At 37.9% G+C, this 20,438-nt stretch overlaps 4 protein-coding genes across 12 annotated transcripts; all 4 read right to left on the bottom strand.

The window, feature by feature from the left end:
- Positions 1-851: 851 nt before the first annotated feature.
- Positions 852-1,910, bottom strand: LOC105160461 (uncharacterized). Its single transcript, XM_011077840.3, has one exon. The coding sequence runs from the start codon at positions 1,789-1,791 to the stop codon at positions 1,066-1,068; it is 726 nt and encodes a 241-aa protein (XP_011076142.1). The 5' UTR covers positions 1,792-1,910; the 3' UTR covers positions 852-1,065.
- A 159-nt stretch (positions 1,911-2,069) lies between these two features.
- Positions 2,070-3,040, bottom strand: LOC105160702 (uncharacterized). The gene has a single exon (XM_011078181.3). It carries the CDS (start codon positions 2,869-2,871, stop codon positions 2,158-2,160), a length of 714 nt encoding a protein of 237 aa, XP_011076483.1. The 5' UTR covers positions 2,872-3,040; the 3' UTR covers positions 2,070-2,157.
- Positions 3,041-3,669: 629 nt separating this feature from the next.
- Positions 3,670-11,378, bottom strand: LOC105160463 (uncharacterized). Of its 3 annotated transcripts, none has more exons than XM_011077841.3 (10): positions 11,152-11,378; positions 9,611-9,823; positions 8,610-8,746; positions 8,393-8,437; positions 8,260-8,313; positions 7,021-7,125; positions 6,698-6,904; positions 6,212-6,297; positions 4,271-5,235; positions 3,670-4,176 (listed from the first exon to the last, which is right to left on the bottom strand). In XM_011077841.3, exons 2-10 carry the CDS (start codon positions 9,789-9,791, stop codon positions 3,947-3,949), a joined length of 2,010 nt encoding a protein of 669 aa, XP_011076143.1. In that variant the 5' UTR covers positions 9,792-9,823; positions 11,152-11,378; the 3' UTR covers positions 3,670-3,946. The 3 variants fall into 3 exon arrangements, with proteins under 3 accessions (XP_011076143.1, XP_020548920.1, XP_011076144.1); XM_020693261.2 differs by lacking the exon at positions 11,152-11,378 and adding an exon at positions 10,993-11,119; XM_011077842.3 differs by lacking the exons at positions 9,611-9,823; positions 11,152-11,378 and adding an exon at positions 9,086-9,498.
- Positions 11,379-12,911: 1,533 nt separating this feature from the next.
- LOC105160464 (U-box domain-containing protein kinase family protein) lies at positions 12,912-19,155 on the bottom strand. Of its 7 annotated transcripts, none has more exons than XM_088880154.1 (10): positions 19,028-19,155; positions 18,676-18,857; positions 17,648-17,769; positions 17,273-17,394; positions 16,596-16,700; positions 15,792-16,074; positions 15,306-15,455; positions 14,302-14,829; positions 13,312-14,082; positions 12,912-13,213 (listed from the first exon to the last, which is right to left on the bottom strand). In XM_088880154.1, the coding sequence occupies exons 2-10, from the start codon at positions 18,839-18,841 to the stop codon at positions 13,031-13,033; spliced, it is 2,430 nt and encodes an 809-aa protein (XP_088736280.1). In that variant the 5' UTR covers positions 18,842-18,857; positions 19,028-19,155; the 3' UTR covers positions 12,912-13,030. The 7 variants fall into 7 exon arrangements, with proteins under 7 accessions (XP_088736280.1, XP_011076145.1, XP_020549085.1 ...); XM_011077843.3 differs by having other exon boundaries at positions 18,940-19,096; XM_020693426.2 differs by having other exon boundaries at positions 18,676-19,098.
- Between the last annotated feature and the right edge of the window lie 1,283 nt (positions 19,156-20,438).

The following is a 20,438-nucleotide window of genomic DNA, read 5'->3' on the forward strand; positions in this document are numbered from 1 at the left end:
GGATGCAATGCCACATAGCATGTTGTTGCTGCTCCCTGTAAACCATTTTTTCACATGTCCACAAATCCAGGTCTCTATTGCACAAAAATAAAGGGGAGTCGTTAGTGCTCTACCCATTTCGTGGTAGAGTTGCAATTTTTTATTTATTTATAATATTTTAATAAATAATTCGTAAAAACTAATCACACGGCTATTCTACTCACACAAAATCCATATTGATTTTGACACACAATTTTTTTTATAAATACATGGATGGTCTATTATGCAAGTATGTGCTTCTTACTATCAAAGAGCATTTTGTTGCGAGATCATATTATACGACGACCCCGTTAATTTCAAACTCTAAACTGACTTTAAGTTTCGAAAGATTTTGCCTTTAACTAGTTTAACGGTTTTTAGCTAAGTCAACCACTACTAATCCAATTCAAGATACTTATTTAGACCCTTACACCAATCATTGCGAGATTATAATCAAATCAGCTTTAAATTGTCTAAGACCTCAACCCAAATCAATAATTACTACAATTTTTAACATGCTTCGCAGCAAAATTCACAAAGCTATTGTTTTGGATTCCGATTGCAAGGAAATTTTTCTTATGGTATATGATTGTTTATATTATTTTAATATATTTAAATTCAAAACTTAATTTACCAAAAGATAAATCAATAAGTTCACATAAAAGTAGTTATATATCCAAATTTGTATGGCTCAAACTCCTCCTCAACTTTCTAATCAATTTTCTCAAACCGTCTAAACTTTCCAACCAAACAAAAGACCTATTAGACTGATTGGGAAATTTTGATAAGCAAGGTATTTAACAATCCTTTAATTATAGTCTTAATTATAAATATATTTTCAACCCAATAATAAAATTTTGCACAAAAATCTCATAAGATACATTATACTTACCCCTTCGAAGAATATAATTTTACTTTGTACAGAAAAGAGGTATTTTTATAATAGCCTAACTTGAGGAGTATCCATATAATTTTCCTACTTTTAATTATTATCTTGAGGAGTATCCATTTACCCCTAATTACACCGCAGGTTCGAAGAACCCAACTTCAATCCTTAATTTTGGTCTTGGAGTAATATATCCTGAAAGCTTTTGGTAGGAAAACAGGCAACAAAAACCCAAACAGATTGAAGCACCAAAGCCCCATATTCGCCACTGCAAGACCTCTCCCGACGTACAATCTCCCCCCACTCCCACCATACTCAGCTCCTCTTGACATCTCACTTCTCAGCCACTCTACAATGGTGAAAATCCTCTTCGAATTGTAGAAAACCGGCACGAAAACACGAATCGGCAGCGAGAAATTGCCCAAAAACGAGATACCTTCCATGAAAACTTGGCTACATAACAAGAAAAGGTGGGGTGCTGCGCCATAGATCCCTTCTTTATCTCCCTCGAAAATTCCTTCTATGATGTAAGCTATTGGGAGAAATAGACCGAACACCGCAGCAACGAAGACGTAGAGGCCTAGAACCCTGTTGTTCTCGCCGAAGACTGGGGGCTCTGAGCGTGGGGAAGTGGGTGGAAATGCTACCTTTGATACGAAGTACACGTAAACAATGGAGAAGATGACGAAAGCGAAGTCCTCGGCGCTAACCAAGCCGCTGGCGGTGAGAACTAACGCCACCGCAAGAGCGTTTATATGATGGAAAGTGAGTGAACTCCGGCGGGTGGGCGGTGGGGGTTTGGGGGCGGCGTTGCTTACATCGGCTTCTTGCGGTTCTTGATCTCCAGGGAGAGTTTTGTCACTGGTTGGACCAATCCCTGCCGACATTTTGCTGGATATTTCAGTTGGTTTGAATGGTTTGTGAGTGAGGGGTGGAAGATGAAAGTCTAAATTAGGGGGTGAGAGATTTTTGTACTATGGCAAATGATGTCGGCCAGATGCTGAGCAATTTGTGGAGGAGAGTTGTAGCTTACGTCTTAGTGTTCATGCCACATATGCGTCTTAGTGTTCATGCCACATATGGCTGAGAGGTGAAAATTTGTGTGGTTAATATCTTGACCATGCTTCGGAATAACTTTTAAGGTAAAACTTTGATAATCAAGAAATCGGACAAAACTCTCTTCGCAGTTTATGGGCAAATATCCATAAAGATTAACATACCCCAAGATACAAAGGTCACAAGAACACAAGTTCTCAATCTCTGTTGTAGTAATAAATCTTGAAAGCTTTGGGTAGAAAAACAGGCAACAAAAACCCAAACAAATTGAAGGACCAAAACGCCATATTAGCAGCTGCAAGAGCTCTCCCGGCGTACAATCTACCCGCGCTCCCTCCATACTCATCCCCTCTTGAGAACTCACTCCTCAGCCACTCCACAATGGTGAAAATCCTCTTCGAATTGTTGAAAATCGGCACGAAAGCAAAAACCGGCATCGATACATTGGCAGAAAAAGTGACACCTTCCATGAAAACTTGGCTACATACTAGGAAAAGATGGGGTGCGGCGGCTTTCATCCCCTCTTTATCTCCCTCGAAAATGCCTTCTAAGATATATGCTATTGGGAGAAACAAGCCGATCACCCCCGCAACCAAGGCGTAGAGGCCCAGAATCCTGTTCTTCTCGCCAAATGGGGGCTTGGAGCGTGGGGAAGTAGGTGGAAATACGACTTTTGACATGAAGTACGTGTATATTATGGAGAAGAGGACGAAAGCACCATCCTCGGCGCTTACCATGCCGCTACCGGAGAGAACTATCGCCACCAAAAGAGTGATGATATGCAGGGGAGACAAAGAACGACGGCGTGTAGGCGGTGGGGTTTTGGTGGTCTTTAGGGCGGAGTTGCTTACATCTGGATCGTGGGGTCTAGCGAGAGTTATGTCATTGATTGGACCAATCCCTCCCGACATCTTTCTCGATTTATGAGTTGGTTTCTACTGAAAAAGCTGTAGAAATGTAGTGAGTGAGTGAGTGAGAGGTTGAAGATAAAGTATTTGGAGGGGCAAATTCTGTTCCGTGAAATAATGTTATCTGAAAAGAGAGGTTATGCCATCACGTGCATTTTATCCTCAACAACAACACAAAAATATGATACAAAAAAAATCGACATAGTAAGAACTAAGGACAAAGGAAAACATTCGCCCAATTTTCTCAACAACCAGCTCCCCATTCCAAGCCCATCAATTTTGGAAATGGCCCTACAGATGTGGGGCAGTCGAGTGCAACAGGGATGCATAAAAAGAATAACAGAAAAAATGAAAAGAAGGGTTATCATTTTGTGTCCTTGAGAGAGAAAGATAACACTTGTTATCATTTTGTGTCCTTGAGAGAGAAAGATAACACTTCAGTTCATCATGAGAGGAGAGAGAGTGCAAATGAGAGTTGTGTAGCTTCGCGGGGTTTTGAAGAATCATAATATACAAAGTAGCATTGACATACTTGAATTTGTATATAAAAAGAAAAGAGAAACACTAGGCTGAACTGCACGGACAACGAATCATGAATAAACTAACCCTCAATTGATCTTCATGAAAGTATTAATTCTATCCACGAGCGGGCAAACTAGAAGATTCCAGCAAGTAACAAGCACATCGAAATCATTCCGCACAAGAATACTTTCAGCCAAAATAGGGATAATTTATTCTGCAACAATTGGGGATCTTACTCTCAACCCATATATATCACACATTATGTTGCCAACCATCAGATATCAATAAAAAGTCTTTAATTAACAGTACAAACCCAATTTCACCACAGGAATATATATGATGGTAAATCGCGAATCCCCTATATTACATGTGCTTCAATAATTTGGGATCAAACGACACGCCTATCCAACCCTATGCCTGATGAAAAATAAAATCAACTTCCTCGAGAAAATTCCTCCAATTTTTCGACAGAAGACCACTGGTAAAACTGGAACCTCTGCTAAGAGTATGAGGACAAAAGCTAAAAACTAAAGAAACTGTGTATACCCACCTTCTCCTACCCAACGGCTTTCTGTTTGGGTCTGTATTTAACCTTCAGACTCTTCTCCTGTTTTTTACTGAACTTGCCTTGGACATTTCTGCCAAACTGGTTATTGATACACTCGTGAAGTTCCGGTACATTATAGACGGTCGACGAGTCTTGTTGAACATCAGAGCATCCTGGAGGTTGAGGCCCTGCTGAAAGGACTAATTTCACATGGTCTGATGAGATAGCTTCCTTCCATCCTGCAGAAATTTGAATGAACAAGTGAATTTGTGTTTAAGTCCGATTTTTCAAGTATAGAGCATAAGGTGGATAGAAGTAGAATATAATGCATACTCTGTGCAAGAAATTCTTTTGCAGCAATGCTGGAGAAAGGCAAACATCCCCCTTGAGCATTTTCATCTGGAACTACATGATAGTGCTTCCGGTTATCAATACCATCACTGTCTGTGGATTGTGATTGGGCAGAATCCTCATTCCCTCTATCAAAAGGAGTGACACTTCTAACCTCGCCGTGGATCACAGGCCTCCAAAGCTTAGAAGCCCCTCGACTGGATCCAGACTGAGAGGAATTAGCTTTAATTAGCTTTTCTGAAGCATTTTTCTTCTTAAGCATGGCATGCTCAGTGCTGCTAACATCTTGTGCTTCATCTGGGCGACTATCTTGATGATGAGGAACAGAATTCTTCAGTGCAACAGATATGGAACCAATTATCACCTCACATTTATTTTCTTCAATCTGGTGCCCGTTCTCTCCCTGCAATGAAGGTGGCTTCAGGCTCTCCCTATAACTATCAACTTTGAGTTTCTTGGTCCAAACTTTGCTCCCATTAAGTAGACTCCTGTCTTTGGATGGACCAGTCTTATGTAAAGTTTCTGGTTTAAAGGTTTGAAGATGTGGGCTTACATGGAATCCATACCGGCTGCCCCTTTGTGACTTTGAAACATGGCAGCGATTGGTAACTATAGCTCGATAGCCATTTGCGGGTTCAATGGTCTGAGCATCCCCTAGGTTGATATGCTCACTGCTGATATTAGAATGAGCTCCGATTTCTTCCTCTGGTTCTTTGCTTTGGGGTTGCGTGGACTCTAGGCCAGAATCTAGATTTATGGGAACATCTGGAGAATTGGAATTGCAATCAGAAGGGGATGAGGGCCCAGATGCTTCAGTTGAAGTTGGCCCATCTACTGCCTCAACATCAACATTCAAATTTTCGTTGGACCCATAGAATTGTTCCTTCACTTTCTGTTCCTTCTGACGAAGCTTTTTCTGTTTTTTCCTTTCTAGAAGCAGTGCTTGCCTGTAAAAGTTCAAAACAGAATAATCAATACTGGAAGCACTAGTTCCTGCCGCACTAGACTCACCCACTGCCTCCAGGTTAAGAGTGAGATAACCCAAGTTGGCCAAGTTTTGTGGACTTGGTGTATATTAGCTGAAATGAAGCATATGTAAGCTTTCCTCAACCCAAAGAAGAATATGCATATCTCATAAAATCTATGTTTATATCATCAAACAGAACATATAAGCAGCAGTCTCCTTGCTTCCTTATTTTAGCATGCTAAGTATGCATAGATATTGTTTAAACTATCGATTCACCATCTTTTACCTGAGTTTTAATGCAACTATGGAGAAGACCCAAGACAGGCCTGCTTCTAGCCCCTTTTCATGCAAGGAAGTCTAGCAAACACGGAATAGGTCTCCTTCCAAGTAATAACAATAATTCACCAAAGTGGAAAATGAAGAGTATCTTTCTTATACTTATTTTATTACAATATGTGCAGGGAAAATATAATACTCTTTTATCAAATTTTTGCAGGCATATGAAGAATCCTAGAATAAGCTAAAGTAGTTTCATAGATTTTGTATGATAGCATCAGAGCCAAGATCATCCTGTCCCATCTTCCTAGTCTAATCATGGCCAATTTCATCCCCAGATTCCTACTGACACCAGATGCCCATAACCAAGTTGAACCTAAATAGAAGAAAGCAAAATAAACTAATGAGACATAAAGAAGATTGTCAGAGTGATAATACACATGAACACACATACGAGATACCATAAACTTACTTCAATGAAGGCAAAACCCCCAAGAAATATTATCATTAAGGCATAAGAGATCATGAAGAAGGCTGGTTGTTGGCACATATATAAAAGCAACCGCAAAAATGTGTTTACTACATAACATCCAATGATGTAATTAAATGCAAACCAAGATTAAATGACCGACTACCTAATCCATTCCACAGAAATTTGTGCATCAACCAACAGAATATACCTTTTCTGTGCAGCTTCTTCCTCCTCCACAAGCAGCTTCTGGCATCTCAAAGCCTCTGCATCTTTGTCAGCAACCCATGCTTTCACCTGGTAGAAAGCATAACTTAAATTAGACTATATGTAAGTTAATTAAAAGATGACGCCTAAACCAAACAGCACCTAAATGAGGATGTAATGGAAGGAAGGATGTAGTTCTTCAGCAAAGTACCAATCCTCCCACTTGAATAGGAAGAAACTTGATTCAAACCAAACCTATAGAAGGTTTGGTCTATGATTGTGTTTTGGAAAAAGAGGGCCCACAAAAAAATAACATGTATATGTTTTCCTTTGTGCTTCATATATGTTCCTTTTTGCTTCATATGAATCAAATCTGACAGAAGTAATTGAAAACCTGTATTTGGTGCATGCTTATTTTTCCAACAAGAGAGCATTCTTTGTAGTAATTGAACATAGAAAAAGCATAAAACAGAAAAATAAGAGTGAATACCAGTTGCTGTTCAAAAAGGAAGCTAGTGCTAGCAACTAGGTTCTTCAACTCAAGGCTATTTTTGGCGGTTTCTCCATCAAAAATGTATTTCTGCACAGTTTCAGTTGTACCAGCACATAAGAATGTTCTCTCACTAGCATCATCAAGGATGCTAAACAATTCTTGAGAGGAAATTGGTAGCCTCGAAGACTTTGCTTGGATGATATCCTGTGAATGAAGGAATCTTTATGTAAAAAACATTGATATGGAGATGACAGTCATCAGAGTGTGGGTGTAACTGAACAGGGGGCATTATGGCATAAATCTGAATGATGGCTCCTTACCAAAAGTGTAGATCCAGCTTTCACATAAGCCTGCGGAAGAGTCCAAACCCCTGGTTTGCGGAGAGAGGATGCCAAAGCCCTTGCTAAAGATGATCCAGGAATTTCCTGAGAGCATAAAACAGAATCAGCTCCCATTCAATTATGATTGCATATGATATGAAAAGACCAGCACTTAGAAAGATAAAACAGATAATAACAGAGAGGACCTAATTAAACTGTAAACCAAATAAAGATAATAAAAGAGAGTACCCAATTAAATGGTAAACCAAATAACTACTCATCAAAAAAGCAAATATTAGAACCACAATTGGCTTGCCACAGTCACAGACAATGTAGTATCTCGAAGACAATGAAGATGGTAAAATCCTTCTTCAAATAGATAAGAGTGCTAGAATGGATGCTGCCAGAGTAAAGTATTATGAAATACACAATTGAAAACCCTTGAATAAAGCACAATAATGTTTGCACTCCACATAGTTGTCGGCAACATTCAACTGTTGGCCATTTTCATACTTCATAATCAAAGTATCAAACACAACATTTTCCAATAAATTTCACCCTTAGATACAACTTTTACGATCAAAACATTATTACTGAAACAGAAATAGACATTCCAGAAAAGATTTTAACAATTCCCATTTCAGCATACACTTTCTTATCAAGACATGTCTAAATGATCTAAACACAACGTCAGAAGCAATACAAGTTCCAAAATCAAAATCCAGGGGAACCCAATCTTATCTCCAAAGCATGAGGATAGATAACAACATATTTCTTGTAAAAGTAAGAAACTGAAGCCAAGTTTGAAGGTCTCTATGAGCTAAGTAGGAGATTCCACAAGAAAGTTAGAATACGATAAACAAGGAGAATTATCTCCATGCTTCCATATTGTATTCGTTCAGACTTCAGAAGCCAAGCACAATTCTTTCAGTGTATGTATAAGCAGAATAGTAACTTATTTTCCATTTTTTCATACTTAGCCCAAGTAATTGAACTTGAAAGAAACAATAACATGGAACTTCACTTGCATGAAAATAGGTTCTCATTAGACCCAATACCAAAATAAGAATCTACAAACTGATGATCAGCTGCATGATAGCACAACTTTAGCTTACACAGATCAACTGCCTCAACTCATATTGTACAGCATAGACTCCCAAATTAAGCTCAGATTTATTCTAATAAAGAAATTACATAGAGATAAAAAAAAAAAAAAAAGGGTAGGAACAACATGACTACCTTAAGCATCACATCATCAAATGACACTACATCCTTTGCTTGCTCCAATGACAGCTGCAAATCACAACAATAATCTTATTCTGAGTACAACGGACGAACTAGCAACAAAATAAATACAATACGCAATGATTACCTTATCCCAAAACGCTGCTAATAAATCCCGATTTTTGTGAGATTCCTACAGAGGGCAACAAGCATTAGCTTATTGGGGAATGCGACATCCAGAAAAATTTAGTACAACAAATGATATAGAAAGCAACACATCACGAAATGCCAAAGCTAATGATTCAGGAAAAGTAACCATCAATTTCGCTTGTGTTTCTTATGAAGCTATGCGGTACTTAATTAACCTTGTCGACGTTTAAAGATCGACGATGCACTCGGATATGTCTCCTGTAATTTATTGGAGAACAGAACTCCCGGGAACACTTCTCGCACTTTTGCATCTGAACCTTCAGAGGAGTCATCAACGGCCAACCAGGGAGATCTGGAATAAAGAAGAAATAAACATTAACATTCAAACTCTAGCAGACATGTCGTAAAAACAGGTAGATCTATCATACAATTAGACATCCAACACACATAACCAAAGCATTTGAATTAAGCAGTAAATTTAAGAAGAATCATTTCTACAATGCCCAAACACGCCTGAAAATGGTTGTTGCAGTGTCAACATGCGCCAGACACCAGCGCACATTGGACATGCCTGCATTACATGTTGGACATGGTGTTCAGTTTTCTGAAAACCAACAAAATACAGAAATAGAACACCATCAAACGGGAGATGCAGGGTTAAACAAAATATTTACAGTAAAAATACACCCACATAAAACTGATTCCAAGTTTATCTATTCCCCTTGTTTTGCCACAATAATTGATGACCAAATGCTTGGATGTGCTGGGAATCACATGTGAAGAGGCCACAAATAAGCTTCTTTCTTCTGCTTCGACAATGGTGGCCTCAATGGATGAGATCTAATTTGTTTTTGGTGTCTTTATGCCTTACAAAGAGTAGGTCCTCGACTTCACAGTGGCAGGGCCGAACAACCGCAGCTTAACCTTTTTAGCAAGAAATGAGGCGTGAATATGCACAGGGACATATTAGTAATATTGGCCAAAGAACCCTAGTCTACTTCTTGCTGTGGCCCACATTGTATAGCTATTTGCATAATATGGGCTTTGGCAAAATCAGGGCCCTATAATGCTCGTTATCAACATAGCATCCTTTGTTCCCCAAAACATTCATCATTTCTCAAATAGAAAACAAACTCTGGATATACCAAATTAAGATAGATTAAAGACTGTCCATTATAGCTTTACCACATTTAACTTAATTAAAATATTCTCGCACCTGGCTGATCTAATGCATGAAGTAACTGAATCCACTGCACTGGATTATCAGCGGTCCTTGAAAAAGGGAGAAGAGGCTCCTTTCCAATAGCTTGTCTGATGAAAGTGTCGAGGGAATCACTCCCTTCTTCTGATTTCATTGCATTATGAGTTCCACTTGAGCAGAGCTTTGCAGCAGGCATCTAGACCCAACAATAACTGGCTCAAACAGACACTGCATAAAAACTTTAAATATAAATGACATACATACAAGATCATATAGACTGAAGCACGGAAGATATAGAAACTCAGTTACCAATAAAAAGGTTACAAGAAGTACAAGTCGGATTCATCAAATAACAAAGAGAGAAGCTATCAAGAGATTAATATTATCTTTCCAAAAGATTAGCCTTAGTAAGGAAACCTATCATCTCATGAATATGGAATGAAATTACTAAGGGCCAAAATGAAGACAAATATCGCAAAATTAGTTCCAAGTTCATATCACACAATAAAGAACGTGGTCACTGCACATGCACAGTGAATTAGTTAGTTCCTAAAAGCAAGGGGAAAAAGAGCTTCGTACAAGATCTAAGTTGGATTACAATACCTGATACCCGGTATCATTTATAATGCTAATATATTATTTGTGTTAACCTGTTTAGTTCTTATTTCGCAAATGGTACAAATACTGATCCTCAATTCTAATTCCTCAAGAAGACTATTTTCTACATAAATTGTGTGTATATGAAGAGATATTACTCTCATTGGTAGCTAGGCTTTAAAGAGTGATATAAAAGTAAAATAAATGCCACTCATGCACCCAAGATCCAGCATTCTCAACGGTCATTACAAGTTTTTATCACTGTTACCAATCACAAATGTTTCTGACTTTTATACCCTATCCCAATTTTCGGTAGATAGTATGCATTAATGATTTCCTTCATACACAAGAAAAAAAAAAGCACCCTTCTAATAGTGATTACTCAGGCATAGATCAAGTCTGCATGCCAATATTTGCCGAAATCATTAATTACCTCGCATACTAATATTTGCCTAAACCAAACATAATAACAGAACGTATAAACCATAACAGAGAGAACAACACAAAAAATTTGCAATATATTAAGGAGATTTTGACATAAGCATAACGCGAACTACTGCGATTATCAATTAATACAACCCAATATAACTACATTAGATCCAGTTCATGAACGAGTGAATCTCAACAAATTCAAACAATCAAACACACAGTCCAAATACCACTGAACAAAAACATTAACTAGCAGTAATTCGTACTTTAATTCATAATCGAATAATTGCCAAGGAAAAACAAACATCCAAATCAACAAGCTGAGAAAATGATCGAATAAAATAGACCTAAAATAAAAAATGAGCCAGCACCTTGACGTCGAATCGATTAAAATCGCCGCGCCGCAACAAAAAGTCAGAAAAAAATAAATAAAATAATAAACAAAAACTACTCCTAGGGTTTGAGGTGAGGGGACTGATCTGTGATCGGCATGCGCGCTACAATTGACAATAGCGAAGAAGCTCACGTACCGGTGACCGGGTAAATCGCCGGCGATTGTCGCCAATAGAAACAGCGTCGCATACAGGAAAACGAGAAGAGATTGTTATTCACGTATAACTAGAGCTCGTGTATCTCTAGAATGTGTATATATAATGAAAGAAAAAGGAATCGGCGCAACCTTTTTAGAGAGAGAAAGTGACTACAAATACAAATTGGAAAGAAGGAGAAAGAGTGAGAAAAGCTGAGCGGCAATATACACACACACATATACAACAAAAAAATTAAAAATGAAACTCATTAAGAAATTATAGGTAAACAAAAAAAAAAGAAACACTATTTTACGTATATATTATTAAAATTATATAAACAAGAGTGAGAAAGACCTATTTGTTTTTCCACTAGAAAATATATGTTTTTAATTTTGTTTAAATTTTCGTGTCATACGAGAATATACTTGAATTAGTTAATGGGATTTTGTATATTTATATTAAATTATGATGTCAAATTAATATATTTTCAATAAGAATTCATATAGATAAAAATTCGACTCCTCCTGAATCTGGTGTGAAAAATAAAAAATAAAAAAGGTACTAAAATCAACAATTTGTTATAAAAATGGGAACATGGGACGCACGAGTGAAAATGAATATCGTGTTTTGTAATTAATCTTTAGTTCATGTTTGGATGGAATGAGAATAATTAGATTTTGGAAAGAGTAATATTCTTTTGGGAGTACAGCTGTGACGACATATTTTGGTCACTTGTAATTTGGGATGAAGAAAGTAAAACAGTATTTATGTTCTTTAATATGGAATAATGATTTCCTTATCCTTATAAATCTAGAAGAAGAAAGAAAGAATTAGGAATAAGCATTGCTTCCAGGAAGCTGTAAAAGGTCATTGTGGGTGACTTTTGACATTTACTAGTCGGATTTTTGCGGGTTTGCTTGTCGCATGGTTCAAGGCTTCTGGATTCTTTCTTCAGCATGTACTGGATTTCCACCCCAGAGGTTCAACAAGAGGCCTTAAAACGCACAAAAGAGGCAGCTCCTCAATTGCCGTAGGTGATCATAGAAACTAGTCGCAGCTATCGAATGAGGTTCTCGGGCCGCCTGACCTGCTTATTGGGGAACTGCCAAAGCGATAGCATCGAGACTAGACGAGACAGCTATGATTAGTATTAACGGAGCTGTGAGAGTAAGGGGTAGGGAGCTCGACCGAATACCGTCCTGTAAAGCCAGGGCACGTCAGATGAAGAAAATGACTCCATACGGGATGATAGATGCTTGATTGTGAGGAAGAAATATTTGAGAATACAAAGGGCAACCAGATTATGGCTTCTGGTTTAGTTATAGTAATCTGGGGGGTCGGGTTTCGGTCTTAAGTTTAAGGATTAATCATAGCCGTCTCGTCTAGTCTCGATACTATCGCTTTATGGTTCCCCAATAGGCAAGTGAGGCGGCTCGGGAACCTCATTCGACAGCTGCGACTAGCTTCTATGATCACCTACGGAAATGGAAGTATCTTATTTTCTGCCAAATAAGGCCCCTTGAGGAAGCCCTTGTAATGGTTTACTTTCAATAGTTTTTGAACGAGCCTTCACAGTGAGAAAATGTTAGAAAGTAGTTGTTGTTGCCTTAAAGAGAATGCCCTTAGGTCTTTCTCTTTAATCCAGTATTTTACCGACCTGGGAAATCCCTCCGATCGAGGAGGCGAAAGCTGATTCGAAAAAGCAGCTCGAAGCTGACATCTATCGAATGGGAGAAAACATCTAAATGGTGAACAGCGAATGAACCAAATGCAGCTTAAAGTTCATAATCACAATGGCAAGAATTGGGTAATTTAGTTGAGGGTGAAAGTGGTAGGTTTCTGTACTGAATGTTTTGAATGAAGAGGTACAAAGAAGTGTTCATGTGTTTTGCTGCCATTCCTGAATTGCATAGTAAAGAGCATAATTAGGAAGAAGATCACAGTTGTCAAGCTTCAGATTGGTCATTGGGGAAGTCTTGTGACCACTGTTGAACCATCCCCTTATGGCTTCTGCTTCATATGTGAAACCGTCTCCTGCTATATGAGGATCCTTCATAACTTCCTGCCGGTTCCAGGAAAACGGAAAAATCAATTCGGTATAGTGACATGAGTACATGGTTGCTAAATGAACGACAAACACATAAGAGCACATTTTGTCACCTGATAAATCGGACAGACAAAATGAGAAGGTATTTTATGTTGACTCCTGGAATCCATGCATGATGAGGTAGAAGTTAACTGCGACGAGTGGCACAGTTCTCTCATTGGCTCAAGTACAGCCCAGATTTCTGAGGCAAGATCTGGCCGATCCATGGGATCCTTCTCGCAGCATCTCAAGGCCAAATTAGCTAACTGCTTCGCTTGCCTAAGTGGCCACTCGCCGGCTGACGTGTCTAAGACAGCATCCAACTTTCCTCTTTCCATAGCACATTGAACATCCCTGATTACACTCATAGCTGGCCTTGCAGTTAACAGTCGTAGGAGTACAACCCCAAACGAGTAGACATCAGATTCGGTGGTAAGCTTCCCATTCTCCAAAGATTCAGGGTCCATGTAAGCTAATTTCTCTGCATCATTCTTACTACCTAGTGTGTGAAAACTGGAAGGATTCTCATCCTCGGATATCAAATTATTGATACCAAAGTCACTTATTTTGGTAACAAAGTTCGCGTCAAGAAGAATATCAGAGGGTTTTAAATTTCCATGCACACAACAAGTATTGTTGGCATGCAAGAACAGAATGGTAGAGCATATATCAATAGCAATCTTAACCCGAGATTGCCATGAAAGGGAACCACTTTTGGCTCGGCCAGAAAGGTAATCTTCGAGGCTGCCATTCTCAATGTACTCATATACGAGCGACCTAGATTCTGGACAGGCGCCAATTAGTGTTACAAGATTTGGATGTCTCACTCTAGACAAAAATTCCACCTGCATTGGACAAGGAAGCAACAAGGAGGATGATATCTCTACAATTACACAAAACCAACAGGTTCAACGCATAGCACAAGTAAAGCACATTACCATAAGTTCTTATTTTTAATTGAACTCAAAGAGAAGAATGTGATTAGAGTTTCAACTAAAAACATATAGTTCACATAATTAAAGAGAATAGGAAAATATTGCTGACAAGACTCAAAAAAATATTACCTCATTCTTGAACTCTGAACCACTCTGAGAACCCATAGAGGGCAACATCTTTATAGCTACCTTAACATGGCAAAGCACTCCCTTAAAGACACTCCCGTATCTTCCTTCTCCAATTTTTTGAGATGGTTTAAAATTTTGAGTAGCCTCAATGATGTCTGAGAAAGAGATTCCAAAAAAATGTGCACTTGATATTCCTAAACGATCCTCTTTTTGTAATGCCTTATATTTGTTAACTTTTCTAATAGCAGAATCATACTCAATCTGCAGTCTATCCCGTGTTCCCTTAAATGTTATCAAGAGATTCACTGCTTGAATAATCTTGTCCTCTAGCTCTTTCTCTGAGTCATAAGCCTGTCTTAGTTGGCTTTCTAGTGCAGGCTTCTGGTCTTGGATCAGCTGAAGGTCTTTTGAAACTTGATCATGCTGACTTTCCATCGTTTCCATTTCTTGCTTTTGTCTATGTAATAATTCCTCCAGTTCTTTACATCTGTTTGTCTCTTCCTTGCAAAGACTTTCTGCTGCCTCAGCCTGCAAAACAGTTTTATATTCATGCATGCCATATTTTTAGTTGTGGATTTATCATAATGAATAAAGTAAATACCCAAGAAAAGAAGGACTTCTGCTAGGCATAATTTGTTTAGTTTTTCCCATAAAAGAATAGCACTGAAAATTCTCATTTGTAATTTTATGATTTTAATCGAAATAAATATTTTCCCCATAATAGTTTTTATATATGGAATATAAGATATATCTGGAATATTTGATATGATAATAATTTTGTTGACTATGATCCTGCTGAAAAAGAAATTCTGGCTCCACTGCTGACAAGGAGCAGAGATCAAGCCTATGTCAGTGTGCATCGCATCGCTTCTTTTTACAAAATCTTCAGAGATATGAATCATAACAGTACAAGAGGCTTCAATATGAAACAGTAACAGCAGGAGAATACATGGCTGAGAATATGTGAAAAGATACCAATGGAGAACCCTGTATTCTGTATTTACCTTTTGCATGGCCTCTGCGGCATCTTCTTCAGCTCTCCACCACCTCAATGATTCTGCAAATGTTCTATGCTTAGAGTTCTCCGCATCTATCATAGTGTGCTCGAGTTTATTGCACAGGTCACAAGTTTCTTCGTCTTTGAATTCAGAATCCTGGAATATTTTCAAGTCAAATTCAAAATATAGACCAAATTACATTACCACCCAGATTGTTAATGTCAAGTTCCATGGCCCCATCAGAACTTATACTATTAATAAGTGCGAACAAATCCCTTCAAGTGCATAGAGTTGAATAATTACCGCCTAATTTCAGTCTTCAGATCTGTGAAGAAGCTATATGCGCTAGTATTATTATAAATCTGAAATTGTTAGTTAAATCCATCACCATTTACACATTCACCCAGATGGTCTATAAATCCTCCACGACTTAAATCACTTGAAATCCTACTAGGGCATGCTAAATAATTCTCCATTTACAAATTAACATACCAGCGAAGTATTAGACGATGAACATGTTAAATACTCGGGACGCTCTACTTTTAAAGGTGAAGGTGAACCACCTCCACCTGTCTGGCCTACTGTTAGAGCGCTTGGACTCATAGTGCTTACTACATCGTCTATTGATCCATTTGGGCGCTCAAAATACTGGACATTTGCTGCACCAACATCCATGTTTTCCTTGGAATCACGTGCTAATATTGTGCCACCACTACTTGTTGAAGGCGACAATATCACAGTAGTAGTAGTTAAATGAGAATCAAAGCCCACCGGCCTAACCAAGAAAATGAAATGTCAGTTTGTTAGTAAAATCCTCCTTCTACAGGAAACAATATACTAACCTTTCAGCAAGACATAAAAGGACTTCCAGGAATTTATAGCAAAATAAAATAGAAAAAGCATCAAGAGACAAACACCATTTGATCTTCCAACTGAATATTTAATATCAGAAATGTATAGGTACTAGGGCTAAAATAAACACAAATCTTTATAAAGCTCAGAAGTTAAAGATAGGGTAACTTAATTTATCAGAAGGTCAACTATGGCTGTGAAGTTTGATATTTAAAACAAGGATCATTGAATGCACATATAACTTTGAACTCAGCAATGGAATAAGAGTGCCCAAATGGATGCATCCAAAGAGGGTGAAGAATAATATCAGACCTTCTCTCCGTCCAATATCTTTATTTTAAATATATATATATATATGCCTTTGAATAAATTCTACAACTTTTTAATTGATAAAACACATCAAAACAATTCAATTGTTATCCACAGATCATCAGATTTTCGCACCTTGCATATATGAGGCGCCCTTGGGAAACAAACCAAATATGACATGATATTGGAGCCTGCTGGGAGACAACCATAGCTTTAGTGGAGTTGGTCTCTGACAATATCCTGCAACCTAGATGAGTCAATATCAGTAAATAAAAGTCACCACCTACTGGAATAAGCATTAGTTTTATACTTCATAATGGGGGTCATAGAACTTGACAATTTAAAAAGTTGATCCATCCATCAATGACTTGGCACTGGTCGTTCGGAATACAAAGTTATTTCAATGCTGCAATGTCCAGGATACAACAGTGGTGAGTAAAGATGTAGCTCACAGCATGCCGCCACTACTGAAACTCTTTGAACTCAAATAATTGAATTGTCTCTCCCAGCATCCAATAAATACTAAGATTTATGTTCTTTTTAGCATCCACAAAATGATCATCCTCAACTAAATATACTAATTTTCATTTTACTCCACTCTTTCTCTCAAACTTCCTTTGCTACACACCATGCTACACTAACTTCGACAATTCTTCTCATTCGAAAGCAGAAGCGAAGTTGAAATCCTACATCGCATCATTCAGGGGATGGAACTTGATATCACATGCAACAGCTATACACACAGTCTTAGTAAAAAATGATTTATCTAAGAAGCCAATAATAGTTATAATAACACAAATTTTTCAGCGTACTTTGACTCGAATGTCTCAGCTCCAGCTCCCATGATGAGCCGTCTTATGCTATGCTGAGTTATAACTTGTAGAATCCCTTTCTCAATATTTTTCATTTCTATCCAAATTGTATCAGCCTGCTTCTGTAGAAGTATCAAGCAAATGAGCTCTTTCAAAGGCAGCTCAAACAAATTCATAACACTTTCAAGAAAATCCATTAGTTGCAAGATTACTATAGAAGACTAAGCACTGTTAAAATAAGATGAAAGACCATTGAACAGTTAAAGCTGGTCATTTTTTAACATGCTTTATGCATCTGTATGGATATTTCTGACATATTAAATTGCTTTCCAAGTTATTATAAAATGCAAGATGATAAGCAAAGAAAATAGTTACCCCCATTTGGGATAGGAAGAGCAGATACTGGTTCATAAGCTTTTGCTTCTTTAAGCGTTCAAATTCCTGGCATGCCTTAACCACATGATTTTTAAGTTTGCCAGCTGACAACTTCCCATTCACTGTAAACATAAGGAAAAGAAAGGTGCTATCAACTCAATGTAATGAATGGTCCCAATTGTCGTAGCAATTAAATGTGCACATACAAGAAGAAGAAGAAGAAACTAAAGAATAAAAAAAGGATGCAGTATGATTCAGGTACTACATTTTTTCCAATAATTAGAGTGGAAAGATGAGGAAGGTATTTGAAACTTCCACTATGTGAAAAGTACTTCAACATTTGGGAGAACAGTCTCACGAGAACATCAAAGAAAACTCATGGATATTCTCAGAAATGACATGGTTACACAAACATTACAACCATAAAATTAAGTCATCCATGTCGATCCCTCGTCATGCCCAAGAAAAGTGCCTCCATGCTGTCAAGTTCATTAATGATAACAGAAACATAATGGAACTATAGTTTAAGCTTGTACGAGGATTATTTCATAGTTTACATTTACTATTTGCTGTAAAGAAACATTATGTATCGCCGATTCCATAAGGATCAAAAGTATATGCTAAATCCTACAAGCAGAGGCTACCGCCAACAATTTAGTCAGGAAAAGACCTCCAATGATTTGGAAAATCATAGTGATAATAAAGGAAAATGAAGTTTTGATCCTTCTAAGGACAATATACAACCTTCCAAATACTCATCAAAGAAGAGAACTCAAGACGAGAGAAGCTAGCCCAGCCAAACCCCCACCCACTCACCTCCTTCCCCTCCCACAAAACACACATAAACACCAACTCAAGCAAAATCATTCACCTGTCATAACTCAGAGATTGAGAAACAGATACCCAACAATCAATTACAAAAACTACCCAGAATTCCCAGCAACACCAAATTCGGAGTAGAAACAACTAAAATTCAGAGACACATAACATGAGCAAAACCAGAATTGAAAACGAAGTAATGAACTCACAGAGTGAGACCAAATTCGTGGGCTGATGAACATGCACAAGGCAAATATTTCTCCCATCAAAATTCTCCACCGCCCAGGTCAGCAACGACTTGCCCTCCTTCACATTCCTCCCCACAGCCACATATATCGGTGAGTTGAACTCACTGCTTTCTCCTTCACTTCCCATCTCTCCTTGAATTCTCCTATAACAAGCTCATCAATGTGTTTGATTTTTCTCAGTATGTGGGCGTGTAAAGAAGGTTAAATTGGGTGAAGGGAGTTTACCAAAGTCGTGGTGAGTAGGAAAATTAGTGGTCTGAGCTGCCCACCTTTTCTTTTGATCTTTTGACAAAAAGAAAGTATTGCACACTACCTGTTTGTTGTTTTGCGATGAAGCCATCGACCCAGCTATTTATAATTAATTTCAACTGCACATGATTAAGATATATAGGGAAAAGTTAACTGAAAAAGCTACAAATTCCAAAGAATGTGCTTTCTTTCACTTTCTTTTCCCAGAATCAACCTTTTCTTTTTCTTTCCAATTTGTTTTTTCGCCTTTTCCAAAATTGCCTTCCCTAAAAATTGAAATTGACATTATTATTATTATTATTATTTGGGTAAATATAACTTAAATTAAGATTAAAAGAAAAGCGATACAATGTGAAATACAATAATACGTTCATTTATCAATCTATAGCAAGACTAACCAACAAACTACTCAATCTGCTCCATACCAAGTTATCCTTCATAATATGTATGTAGTTATTAACTCCAAGTTAGGTGCATGTTGTAAGCTCACAAGTTTATCGAATTTGCTCAAGAATAATGTGAGCAACCAATTCAGGGATCTGTAAATTATTGTTGAAAGTTACGTAAATTTCTCTTCGATTAAATGTGATAGATCAACAAAACTAGTAAACCTCGATATGCAGCATTTACTAGGTGGTCCCCTCCATCTCCTAGCAATCTATTCAACATCCATTTGCCACTCATTATAAGGTGAGTTGGAAATCTCACCTATAAATTCTCAAACACTTATGGGAGTGTGGACGTAGAAGGAACAAGTGTTTGTACCTCTCCTCATCTCTTCTAATACTATTATTATTACTATTTTGGAGACATCCTTTGGCTATAATTTTTTAGGACCTTTGTTCATAAAATTGTGGCCCATAACCCACTGATAGGCTCAGTCACACCACCCAAGGCCACACCCTTGGATGGCAGCCTACTCATCTCTTTGTCCACTATTTGGCTCCACTCAACTTGTTGATCCGACCCGAATGTTGTTATATTTATTCTTCCCTTTTCTGTAGTTGTAACCCTAAACCTAAGTCATCCTCACTCTTTCTCCTCCTCATCTCCAACTCCCTTCACTCTTTGTAATCTTCGCCACCTTCTTCTCATCTCGATTTCTCCCTTTCCAATTCTTCTATCTCACCTCATCAATGACTTGTCCCTATAAATAATCCCCAATTGCTTCTGGTGACAAAACAAAAACCTTCTTTCCCTTTCTCCTATCTTGCTAACAGTGTTCTTTGTGAATTATCTCCTAAATGAATATCCAAGTGGTTAATTTGGGTCTATGTGATTGAGTCTTGGTGGTTGTGTGGCCCTTTGCGGACGAGTTCCTTAGTGGTGCGATTTGGATTTTTGCAACCAGTGTGTGGTTATCGACCTTGGTGGCTGTGGGCTACCCGTCACTAGATCTGGACTTTGAGCCTAACATTTTTCTGTTCTCATTTATCTATTATTTTCTTCTGTAAATCCGTAAATATCTGTTAATA

Source organism: Sesamum indicum, linkage group LG4 (assembly GCF_026168435.1).
Source record: "Sesamum indicum cultivar Baizhima isolate 11 linkage group LG4, ASM2616843v1, whole genome shotgun sequence".
Classification (NCBI taxonomy): Eukaryota; Viridiplantae; Streptophyta; class Magnoliopsida; order Lamiales; family Pedaliaceae; genus Sesamum; species Sesamum indicum.